The sequence below is a fragment of the Pollachius pollachius genome, assembly GCF_949987615.1.
Source record: "Pollachius pollachius genome assembly, chromosome: 4".
Taxonomy (NCBI): Eukaryota; Metazoa; Chordata; class Actinopteri; order Gadiformes; family Gadidae; genus Pollachius; species Pollachius pollachius.
The window spans coordinates 18,890,950-18,903,706 of NC_136937.1; the positions used below are offsets into that span (position 1 = coordinate 18,890,950).

The 12,757-nt window shown below is 46.5% G+C and overlaps 1 protein-coding gene across 1 annotated transcript in view; it reads right to left on the reverse strand.

Annotated features, from left to right (window-relative positions):
• tln1 (talin 1) overlaps nt 1-12,757 on the reverse strand; it is a 43,492-nt gene that overhangs the window by 18,430 nt on the left and 12,305 nt on the right. Inside the window, exons 14-33 of the mRNA XM_079734859.1 lie at nt 12,270-12,383; nt 11,871-11,979; nt 11,164-11,372; nt 10,285-10,383; nt 9,660-9,827; nt 9,171-9,465; nt 8,702-8,868; nt 8,205-8,333; nt 7,466-7,579; nt 6,953-7,066; nt 6,629-6,763; nt 5,868-5,996; nt 4,103-4,205; nt 3,335-3,543; nt 2,952-3,071; nt 2,302-2,499; nt 1,622-1,761; nt 1,227-1,320; nt 637-726; nt 184-306 (exon numbers count right to left, since the gene is read on the reverse strand). Coding sequence (XP_079590985.1) covers nt 184-306; nt 637-726; nt 1,227-1,320; nt 1,622-1,761; nt 2,302-2,499; nt 2,952-3,071; nt 3,335-3,543; nt 4,103-4,205; nt 5,868-5,996; nt 6,629-6,763; nt 6,953-7,066; nt 7,466-7,579; nt 8,205-8,333; nt 8,702-8,868; nt 9,171-9,465; nt 9,660-9,827; nt 10,285-10,383; nt 11,164-11,372; nt 11,871-11,979; nt 12,270-12,383 — 2,859 coding nt within the window. The remainder of the gene's footprint in view (nt 1-183; nt 307-636; nt 727-1,226; nt 1,321-1,621; nt 1,762-2,301; nt 2,500-2,951; nt 3,072-3,334; nt 3,544-4,102; nt 4,206-5,867; nt 5,997-6,628; nt 6,764-6,952; nt 7,067-7,465; nt 7,580-8,204; nt 8,334-8,701; nt 8,869-9,170; nt 9,466-9,659; nt 9,828-10,284; nt 10,384-11,163; nt 11,373-11,870; nt 11,980-12,269; nt 12,384-12,757) is intronic.

A 12,757-nucleotide genomic window follows, 5' to 3' on the forward strand; every position in this document is an offset into this window, starting at 1 on the left:
AACTGTCACTTTAGAGGATCCACATGGTTTCTGTGTCCCATGTGTGTGGACAGCTGTGGTCTTGGACCGGTCACAAATTATAAGAAGTAATGTGTCACCAGCTAGAGTTGCATAGAGAGCGGTAGAGAATAGAGAGTAGAGTAGATAGTTGTATTGTGAGCTAACACTGAGTAGGGTTGTTACCTGGGCAGCTGCTTCAGTGAGGCCACACACAGCCTTTGAACCCGCGCTGACCGAGTCCCCAAACTCCGGCAGGTTACTGTTCTTAGCGTTGTGTGAAATACCCGCCATGGATTCTCCAAGCACCTGTCACAAAACACAAAGACATTGTTCGCTGTAGGTCTGTACTGTTGTGTTGTAATGTTTACAGTACAGACTGTAAACATACATTACAGTTGAATACACTTGTATATGTCTGTTTATATATTTTTACTTATTATATTGTGTTGATTTGTATTTGAAATATACAGGATTATGTATATACAGTATGCACTATTAAAGTGCTTCAGATGAAGTTCCTATGGGACAACATGTCCATCTTCTCTTTTTCATGCAAAAACAAATTTAGGTTCAGTTACAAAATATGTATTTTTTTTTTACATACCCTTTTGTTTTTTCAGTAAACATTTTTTTTACCTTTGAATTCTCCATGACTCTGTCGATGCAGTCGAAGTAGGACAGGTCAGAGACGGCCTCTGTAGGGTTCTCCAGCATCTCCCGCACCGACTATACACAGAACAGCACAACGGTCACGCCACGAGCATATGAATGAATTGTTTGGACTTGTGGATTATCAGTCACAGTGCATCTTATCTGGAAATGACCATGGTTGGTTTACTTTGAAAAGCAAAACATGGATATGTATCCAAACAGCAAATCTTATTAAAAGTATTCACTACGAAAATATTAAACATGAATTTTACTGACGGACCCAAGACCCATACTAAATGAAGAGTAGCTCAGATGGTGTATGTTAATCAAATAATGGATAGGGTTATTTAAAAAAATTGAACAATTATTATTTTTAACGCAGTTGTTCAAATCAATCATCAAAAGCGAATTAACACTATTTTTCGAAGGGGGGTGGGGGGGGATTCCACATGTGGCATTCACATATGGCAACATGTGTGCACACTTAACCTTATGTTGATGACAACTATTCTGTTCGTGTCTCAATAGTCACACGCCTCACTTGACAGCAGGAAGTGAAGTGTTGTGGTTCTCACCTCAAGCTCTCTGAGAGCGTTGTCACACTCCTTCTGACCTGGGGCTTGCTGAGTACACATGGTGATCAGCTGGTTGATGCTGTCTGTCACCGCCCTGTACAACCACAACCAAAGAGCAAAGAACGAACTGGAGTGAGCAGCCTGCTGTAAATATTTTTATATTATATTATTCATACATGTATGTTCATACATGGATGTATTTATTCATGCATGACAGAATGTATTTATACAGCATTAATTTCTTTTTTACTTCCATTCATTTACACAGGAAATGAACTCAAGTTGACACTGCCTTTCAGTCCAATGTGTCATGTGATCAGCTAATGAACAGGTGTTGACAGGCGTCAGGGTGACAGACTAGTGTCTACTGGGTGAGTGGTGCTCTGCGGGCATACCGGGCGGCCGCAGCCAGCTGGTTCTTGAGGTTGGGGGAGCCGGGGTCGGTGGACAGGGCCTTGGCCGCCAGCAGCAGCTTGCTGGAGGACATGGAGATGGTCTTGAGGTTGGACACCACCTGCGTCTGATCTTCTTTGGTCTGTCCGACCAGAGGAGAATCAAAGTCGTCAGAAGGGGATTGAACTCGTTATAGAATCAGAGTTACTTTAATAACATCTTATTGTACAAGTACACACGTACTCAAGTAAAATTATTGTGCTTGGTTCCTCAACAACCACATAGCAATGTATATTGTATACAATACAAGATAAAGCAAATAAAATTAAAATAAGTTGAAATAAGTAGCAACATCTATAGATCACAATAATTAATAATGTGATCTATTGATGCTGCTACTTATTTTTACATACTTTTATTTTTGAGAAACGTTGTACACTTTGTACAGAAATGACATAATACACAAAACATTAGTTAACTCTCCCTGAATGGCAATCCATACAAAACACTATATTCTTTGCCACATGTAGACCTATTTCTAATTTTAACAATTGACCCTTCCCTATTGGCGTTATCTCATACAACCCCCAAACGATAGGCACATACAGTAAGCATGCTGCTAATGTTTCTGTGTCTCACTCATCACGACCCTAACGATCGAGTGGTTCAAACATCTGCTCACCTGGGATGTCCCAGCCATGTCGACGCCAGCTTCTAGGAAGTTGTTGAAATCCTCTCCGAACTTGCTGGTGGACCTGGCTAGCTCCTGCGTGGTGCCCCTGGAGGAGTGGACCAGCTCATTGGCCGACTGATTCAGACCGGCCGCGGCCTGATTCAGCTGGGCCTGCACCTCCTGGAAGCTCTTCCCACTGGAGGGGAACTGAAGAGGGGAGAGAGAGAAGCATCCTCATTACTACTCACAGAAATGTAACACGAGGAGAGGAAACTGGTACTGATCAAGGTTTTACAGCAGGAATTATGAATAAAGTTAACTTGTATAAATGTATGTATTCAAATTAATCAAGTTGTTTTTTTTATCTGAGGACCGAAAAAAATGCTTTTGAATCATTTACTTTTGAGCTTTTAAATGTCATGTCATTCGACATGTAAAACCCAAAGGGCTGAATTGGACACTGAAATGTATGATACCTCAATCTTGTAAAAATATAAAATATCATTCAATAACCATATCATATTATATTGAATAATTGCTTTTCAGAAAATGTCAATATAGTGAGTATGCTCATTTAGGATGTTTTTGAACCTGGCGCCAAAAACAAGGCTACCGTGTTGAGTTAACGTTGTTAAGTATAGTAACCCAATGGTACATACAGAGTCAGCCAGGAGAGTCTTGCTTGCTTCTCCTACGGCCCGGATAGCGTTGTCCACGTCTCTCTGGCCTGGAAGGCTGTTCACACACCTGTTGAGGGCCTGGGACACTGCCTTGGCCACCTACACACACACAGACACACACACACACACACACACACACACACACACACACTTAAGATAAATCGACAAACAAGTGTTGTTTGTCGAGCTTTTGAAGGTCTAAACATTCCTAAACATTCCCCTATTTGAACAGGATGAACCTTTGCTCAAACCTTTTATGTCCTGAAAAGCATTCCATGCCAGTGCCATTCCTCATTGACATGCCCTTAACAACACACACACACATACACACACACACATCCCCCCTACACCCCACCACAGACCTGGGCCAGTCTCTGTTGGCTCTCGGGGTCCCCGGGCTTGGCCACCGCCCTCTTGGTCTCTTCGATCAGGCTCCCGGACTTGTCCATGACGTCCGCAGCACAGTTGAGCATGGCGTCGCAGGCCTGAGGGTTGCCGGCGGTGGCGCCCACGCCTCGGGCCGCGGAAGACAGCGAGCGGAGCGCCTGGGCCACGTCTCTGGCTGCCATGCCTGGGGATGGGGGTCGGGAACGGACCGGGGGAACCAGGAGAGATGGTAGAGCTCAGAGGAGGAGGCCAGCAGGTCAACAGGGTGATTAGGATGACTGTCAATGTGACTATTGTACTAGTGCTGCATTTACAGGAAAAACAAACCCTCAAACAAGGTATTGTAGATTGACTGAAGACTAACATCAGACTATAAAATGTTTACATGAAATATAAAATCTGACTTTCAGACTAAAATGCACAACGTTATTTAAACGTAGGACAAGATGAAAACACAGAGTCATCAGAAACATGGTGCCTTCCTGGGTTTAAAACGTACTGGCCGTTTTGGGTTACTCTGCAACATCCATCAAACATTCTCTTCGCACCCAGAATCTATTTGCAGCGGGTGGAGACAGCGAAAGCCTAGACAGAAACACAGCCCTGCCCCTGAATCAAAGCAGGGCATCTAGCAGAAGTCAGCCAGACGGGGTTCACCATCAAGGAGATGGTGGGCGGGGACTAGCTCAAACAGGGTGGGGTCCTTTAAGCAGAAGACCTGGGTGACCATGAGAGAGGTGTACCTGTGTAGTTCTCGTGGCCCTGGGTGGCTTCACTCAGCAACTGGGCGATGGCAGAGCTCACAGACTTGGTGCTGGTCACCAGGTCCTGGGAACACTTCTCCAGCTGAAGAACATCAACAGGACAGCATGATAATATTATTAGTACTCACTTAGTTTAACGTGTTATTAACAGATTATTAACGTTAACGCAAACCAATTTTAACGGCGTTTTTTAATCGCACGATTAACAGTCTTTTGGCTTGGCAAACGTTGTAGTTTCTTCACCTGCTGTCTAGCAACAACAAGTCACATTAGAAAAGCTACAACACCATACCAGATCTAGCTACACCGGAAACAAAACAACAAGCACATCGCACAAACTTGTTGGGGCAAGCAAGGATACGGAGCGGATGAAAAACTCCTACAAAGTGTGTGTGTGTGTGTGTGTGTGTGTGTGTGTGTGTGTGTGTGTGTGTGTGTGTGTGTCACTCTGTTCGAGCCTGCACGAGAGTTCAATGCTGTTACGTCTTTCTGACCAATCGCAGTTCAAGGCCCACCTGGGCTGTACCACTTCGGGAGGGGCCGCTCAGTTACTCCCCTCTAGGCAAAATCGACTTGGTTGCGACGTTGTGTCTGTTGAGTGAGTGAGAGGTTCGGCGCGCAGCTCAGTGTGTGTGTGTGTGTGTGTGTGTGTGTGTGTGTGTGTGTGTGTGTGTGTGTGTGTGTGTGTGTGTGTGTGTGTGTGTGTGTGTGTGTGTGTGTGTGTGTGTGTGTGGGGGGGGGGGGGCGTTATTCGATAGCCTGGTAATGTGTATAGGCCTACGTACGGTAGGAATATTCATACTGGTTTAAATAATAAACGTTCACAGTATAATAAATGTATCAAGTATTTCCCATCTTTGCTGAGCAAGAGTTTTGTTCGAAAGTTCAGTGATTGAAACAGATAAAAGCCTGGGCTATTGACGTTTCACGATAGGCCTACCACTGCGGGTCTCTCCTCTTACTGTCCTTCTCAACACTCTCTGATCTCACTAAAAGGCTAGCAGCACGAAATCAAGGGATATTTAGAATAGAAAAAAATGTATGATTAATCGCAATTAATCACAAGTTAACTATGACATTAAAGCAATTAAATATTTATATAGCGATTAAACAGAGGAACCAATGCTCTCCTACGGTACGGGGCCTGCCGTCCGCCCTTGTGCCGCGTGTCAAGATTTTCCCAGCGCTCATCAACGTCACACTCGGCTTAGGCAGCCAATCAAATCAAGCTAGGACTTTGCCACGTTAAGCCGGATTTGTTGCCGGTTTTCATCCAGACAACTCGAGGAGGCGACGGAGGTAGGTTGGTAGGTGGTGGTTGACAAATGTACTTATTGTAAGTTGCTTTGGATAAAAGCATCTGCTAAATGCCCTTAATGTAGATGTGAAGGTGGTATTCACCAGACTGTTTCCCTTTTTCCATCGTGGAATAATGTATTCAACCAGACGTCGAGCTCTTGCCTGTGCTGTGCTACTGGGTGAGGACGGGGGAAACCCAAACCTCCGTTTGGGTTTCCCCCGTCCTCACCCATTGGCACAGCGAGGGCAAGAGCTCGAAATCTGCTTAGATCCATCATTTCCTTCCGTTAACCTCACTTGACAGCCTAGTTGTGCCCGCAGCCCCGGTCCACAGACGTGTCTCAGTGTGATCGGATCCTAAGTATTCTTTATCTGGCAAAATGGCGCGCAAACCGAAAAAGCTCCCCAGTGCATCCTTTGAGTCTCGGTCAGTGGAGCGTCTTACCGTCTCTCCAGGAAGTGGTTTGAGACGCCCAGCGCCGGCCGACGCCTTGGCTTCCTGCATGTCCCGCTCCAGGCCTCGGATCACAGATAAGGCGTTCTCTATCTCCAGAGGTCCACATGCTTCCTGGGCCTGAAACGTGTCCATAAATTATATACATTATGTACGTATTATATATACACTACCCTTCAAAGGTTTGGGGTCACCCAGACTATTTCATGTTTTCCATGAAAACTCACACTTTTATTCAACAGTTTCCAACTGTGCTAACATAATCGCACAAGGGTTTTCTAATCATCAATTAACCCTTTAACCCAATAAGCTAAACAATGTACCATTAGAACACAGGAGTGACTGGACATGGGACTCTGTACACCTATGTAGATATTCCATTCAAAACCTGCCGTTTTCAGCTAGTATAGTCATTTACCACATCAACATTGTCTAGACTGTATTTGTGATTCATTTGATAAATTAAGTTATCTTCATTAAAGAAAAACAATGAAGAACGGTAGTGTATTTTTATACATATGTACAAACCTAGACCCTGTGACCGACAAATAACACATACAGACACAAAAACGTGAAAAACCACAGGAGCCACCGAAAAACAAAGACTAATATGTAATGCAGCAGCTGTGAAGAATGCTGCCCGAAGCGGTTTCAGGTCAGGTCCCGTTAGCTGTTGAACCGTCACCATGTGAACTGGGGATGGTCAGGCAGTGAGTATAGACTGTCATGTTCACGGGGTCGCCCCTGGTTACCTTCTGGGCGGCCGTGCGCAGCTCTGCCAGAGCGCTGGCGAGGTTCTTGGCACACTGGCTGAGCTGCATGGCGGACGCCTGCTCTCCGATGGTGGGCACCGTGGCCTTGGCCGACGTGGCCATCTTGGCACCGGGCTGGAGGAAGAGGAAGAGAGCAAAGGGTTATACATACCCCTCATTTCACAATGTACCACATTTAGACACACATCATTGGTGGTAAGGTTGGCTCACTCATTGAAACTGTGTAACTGATTTTCATTATGCCATAATTGTATTTGTTTCACCTTAACTCCAGTGTTGTTCTTGTAAGTGAAGCATGTGTACCTGGAGGAAGTTCTGGCTGGCCCCGATCAGAGCCAGCTGGGCACTGGGGCTGTCGGGCTGAGACTGACTGCCTCTCACACCCTGCACCAGCTGGGGGATCTGCTCTGCCACCACCTGACGAAGCACACACACACACACACACACACACAGACACACACACACACAAAAATACTGCTTTTAATATACATAAGATACATGTATAGAGATATACAATATATATATATATATATAAATATATAAATAAATGCTTCCCACATCTTTAAAGATACAATAATATATTTTAAGGGCAGTTACTTTAAAAACACTTTATAATTGCGCCCCCCCCCCCCCCAATCAATGGCTTCACTTTGGTTATGAACATACAGTACATAGAGACAACACCCAATGACAGAATTGTGTTTCAATTGGGATTCAGTACCGTCAGTGAGGCCCACGTGTGTCACAACAGCAAAAGGTAGAAGAAGAACACATGGCCAAATACAGAGAGAAAGCATCAGAAGAAAGAGAGCTTACCTTGCAGCTCTGGACGAGTTGCTGCTGAGAGGCTGCGTTCCTATTGGACGACGCGGCGTGCTGGGCTGCAGCGATGGTCTGCGTTGCCGCGGCAGCCGCCTGTTTGGCTGCATTCTAACAAGACGCAGACAATAACAACATGACGTTGGCTCAAAAGGTCACTGAGTTCACAATCCACATCAGAATGAAGAGATAGACTCTGACCCAGGGTACTGACAAGGTCACGGGGTGGCATAGCTCAACATGGCATAGCATTGACTGGCTGGTATAGCCACCCTGTCCCACCCCTCCTACTTATTGCATGTTGTGTGTGGCACTTTATGTACACACTTATTGTACATTGTACTTAGTTAAAGTACTTAGTTGTGTAGCCTCTTATCCTAGCTATCTTTGTTGCATACGGGAATGGGTTAACCTAGCGATTGGTAGTGCTTGGCACTTGGTTCTATGAACAGCCTTACTGTACCGCCAGCGATATACGGTTGTTTCTCTTTCTTCTGACAAATGTACTTATTGTAAATCACTTTGGATTAAAGCGTCTGCTAAATACCCTAAACGTAAAAGTTGCAGGAGCAGATTTGTCAACCTACAGGCGGATGTTACGCGCTTCTTCGCTGTCAACAGAAAATTTATATCTATTGTGATTGAGGAACTCCGTTGAAAAGCATTTTCCACAGCGGGCAGTTGGATTGACTGCCTGCATGCGGCGTGTGAATGCGTTCTCCGTTGGTTCCTTTACCTCCAGCTTGTTGACCAGACGTTTCTTGATGGCGTTCTGGGCGGCTGCGTTGGTGGCGATACGCAGGCCTTCCGCAGCTTCCCGCAACTTCTGCTGCTGTTCTTCACTGTCGGGGTTCGCTGCAGCTCCCTGACGGCAGATCATTCAAGGACAGATTTTGAGAAGAACGAAACAGCTGGAAACTTTCGGTTTGAAGCGAGCATTAATTTCAGTGACTGCCAATTGTGAGCTCCTTCTTTAGACGTTTAAGCCTTTTAATCTGAAATGTTCTAATCTTTATATATCGGTTATTCTTATTCGTGTTAATACATTAATACACTCCAGATATTGAAAGCCTGCTGTTATTTTGATTTACTCCATTGTGTGAATGTGAAGTATTTTGTGCATTCATGCTATATAGAAGGTGCTATAGTACAATATCATCATCATTATGTCTTTATATTATTCATTATAGTATTATTATATATATGTTATCATAGCGTACTGCTGCAACAGACCTTAGCAGCCTCCACCATCTTTGCAGTGGCGTCAGCCAGCAGCTTGGCGGCAGAGAGCAGCTTCCTGGAGTTCTCCAGGTCAGACTCTCCCTCGGCGTCCATCTTGATGGCGTTCACCAGGTCCGACGTCGCCTGGGCCAGAATGCGCGCCTGCCGCACCATCTCACCTGGAAAAAAAGACGGGATATTTACGTGATATATTTACGCTAAACCCCTCCGGAGATACACGTACATTTATAAATGAGACCAAGTTTGGTGTTAGCTCACACGTTGGCATATGATGGTGCATCGTTCAACACACTATTGACAGTGGCCATGTTAACGAGTTAGAAACCATGTTCATCCCTATTTTCCGATGGTTAAAGCACCAACCGGGCAACAGCCGTGACCTGGTGATCACAGTGATAGCAGGGTTTAAAAGTTTGGCTGTGCTGGGTGTTAGTGGGCTAACCCTAGCCCTGAGACTCACCGGCGTCTCCCATGGAGCTGAAGATGTTCTCCGTGACGTCCAGGATGCGGTCTGTCGCCTCTCCGTGGCGCCCAATGGGGTGGGCGCCGCTGGCGTACTGCTTGATGTGCAGCAGGAGCTCGTTGAGGGCGTGTGTGACGCCTGTTGCCGCGGCGCCCACCTGTTTGAGCAGAACCTCGTCCCCGGTGGCCCCCTGCGAGGCCTCCACACAGCCCTCCACCGACTTGGCCACCAGCTTCCCCGCCTCGATCAGCTGCTCCTGGCACACAGGGGAGCTGATGGTCGGGGCCACCACCTTGAGGAGGAGGAGGAGGAGGAGGAGGAGATGAAGAAGCGGTTTAGAACAAAAACGTGTTCAAGTAGACACTCGTGACGATCGATTGAAACATGGAGGAAACCAGACTGATGAACGGTAGCAACGGGATGTGAGCCGGCCAGATCTCACAGACTTCATCAGGGTGGTGGAGCAGAGTGACGACGCCCACTCACCCGTGTGCACGCCACTAGCTGGGAGGTGGACAGAGCGCACTGCGTAGCGGCGGCGATGACCCTGTTCTGCTGGGCCGAGTCCTCCGTCTTCTGCGCTACGTTCTTAGCCTTTAGCACGAGGGCCGCTGCTGCGTTGGCCACAGCCTTGGCTAGCTGCATCAGCATGTCCTGCAAGGACCCAAAAAGACAGATGAATATTACATTGTAATATCATTATTAATAACATTTTTAAAAAAGAAGGCTTGGGCTGCATTCCAATGCTTTTTGTAATGTTTGAAGCTTAGGCCTGATCTCTGAAAAAGGAAGAGGTGAAGCAGGATAGACCGACTTTTAGAATCCAGCCTTGACCTTTGCACAATGGTTTGCATAACCAAGACATTGAATTATCTAGTCCTAAGTGGAGAGCTAAATGCCAAAACTTAATGCATGACCAGACTGTTCCTTCATGTCCACCTCACAATGTCCTACAAACATAATGAACCTTGATTAAAAATTAAAACTTCAAAAGATCTCACGTCAAGTCTGAGATGTGGAACTGAATGGAATCAAATCCAGGGTGATTGTATTCTGAGGGAGCCCGTTACGCCCGCCAACGGTAGGATAAAAGTCCAGAAGGGTTTAGTACCTGGAAGTGTGGGTCGGCGTCTGTCTCTCCGATGTGGCTCAGCAGCTCTCCGCTGGTCTGGCCCACGTTCCCCGCAGCCTGCAGCAGGTTCTGCCGGGGCTGCAAATCAACAGTAAGATGAGGATCAACCCAACCCTGTATACCTCTGCTAGTTTGAGTTAGTGTTTAATGGGAATCAGCAGGGAGCACACGATACCGTATCACAATGATTTCTAGATGAAAATGATATTCTTAAATATCAGAGATTAAAGAACATATCTTAAACCAGGTTACTTCAGTGAATGAGAAAAAAAACAATTTTAACTTAGAACATTAAGTTGCTATCACTTAAGATTAAAAACAAACAAACATCTAAATACATTTAAAAAAGCAGCGTTTGACTCAAACTGACACAACAAGACACCTCACTAGCACCATATAGAACCGTAGCCTAGGCCGCTGTAGAACCGTAGCCTAGGCGGCTATAGAACCCTGGCCTAGGCGGCTATAGAACCCTGGCCTAGCAGGCTATAGAACCCTGGCCTAGGCGGCTATAGAACCCTGGCCTAGCAGGCTATAGAACCCTGGCCTAGCAGGCTATAGAACCCTGGCCTAGCAGGCTGTAGAACCCTGGCCTAGGCGGCTATAGAACCCTGGCCTAGCAGGCTATAGAACCCTGGCCTAGCAGGCTGTAGAACCCTGGCCTAGCAGGCTATAGAACCCTGGCCTAGCAGGCTATAGAACCCTGGCCTAGCAGGCTGTAGAACCCTGGCCTAGCAGGCTATAGAACCCTGGCCTAGCAGGCTATAGAACCCTGGCCTAGCAGGCTGTAGAACCCTGGCCTAGCAGGCTATAGAACCCTGGCCTTGCAGGTAGTAGCCCCGTGTGCAGTGGCCAGACCTCGGTGCTGGAGGGCTGGGCCGTCTTCAGCATGGTGGACACGGCCGTGGCCAGGTTCTTGGCGGCTCCTAGCAGCTGCTGTCCGTTGGCCCCCTCGTCCTCCATGAGCGCGGCCAGCAGCTTCACCCCCTTGGACATCTCCGTGAGGTTGGAGGAGATGGTGGTAACGGCGCAGCCCACCGCCATGTAGTCGGTGTCTGCTGGGTCTCCTGAGGGGCCGAGAGGACATCAGTATGAGAGCCCCGGGACACTGATCAGGAGATCGGCAGGTTTCAACCAGTACCAGCTATGACTTTCCCTTTTTGAAATGTTTTGATTATTTTATCTTTAAAAGATTAATTTTTTGCATTTTTATGCTTTATTAGATCGAGATAGACAAAACGGTATGGGAGACAGAGGGGGGGAAACGCAGCAAAGGACCACTGGCAGGAATCGAACCCGGGTTGCTGCGATCAGGACTGGGCCTTAATGCTACACGCTCTACCCGCTGAGCCACAGGGGCGCTCCCTGAATTTCCCTTTTTAATGCCACTGAGAACACAACACAACCCCGCCCACCGGAACACAGGTAAAAGACGGTCCTAAATCTGGAATTGTTTCATGAGAATAAACATTCAGTTGTACTGTTATTAGTCCTGATTCTGCCAGTTGATCTCAGCAGTTGACTCTGCGTTGTGAGAAGGGTCCGTACTGATAACGTTGACCCACCTGCAGTGAGGTTGACCATTGAGGCCGTCCCTGCCGTGATGGCGTCCACCTGGGAGTGGATCTCGTGTTTGGATTCATCCATCTTGTTCCTGCGCCAGGCTTGGGAGGCCTGGGAACAGAAACACATGTTCTTTGATGACTGGAGGTACCATTCCCTTTTCGTTCAAGAACTTTTACGGTATCAACAATGCACCCTGCAATGTGCAAAATAATACAACGTGGGCAGAATGAATAAATAAAATATGTGTTAAAATGTTGTATTTCTTTATGACAATCAATGGATGAACGACAATTTGCACACACACACACACACACACACACACATACACACACACACACACACACACACACACACACACACACTCTCCATTATAGGTTTGAAGGGTTTTCTGTACTCACCGCGTCTGTTCCCAGTACTGGGAGGGCGTCAAACTCATCTAGAGACGCCTGTGCTGCGTTGACGGCCTGCATGCTGGAGTTGATGGTACCAGTCAGGGCCTGCTGAGCCGAGGTCTGACAGGAGAAATGGATTACATAAACAACGTGCTGCACAGTTCCCCAGCCATATCTCTGATTCAATGTCAGATTATCTGTTCACACACACAACCACCCATGTTTTATTTATGTAAAACCCAAACAATGTAGAACATTTGTCATTTGGTAATGCCAAGGAAGTATTCATGGCCTGTTGAACAACTATCATGAAGAAACACTTCACTGAGGAGGACATTATCACAAACGTTATCACATTTTACCATATCAAAACAATTTGATATGGTAAAATGGACTGCATTTATACAGTGCTTTCTAACCAGTGGCCACTCATAGTGCTTTACAATATTGCTTAACATTCACACATTCATTCACAGACCAACAGGGTGGTCAGC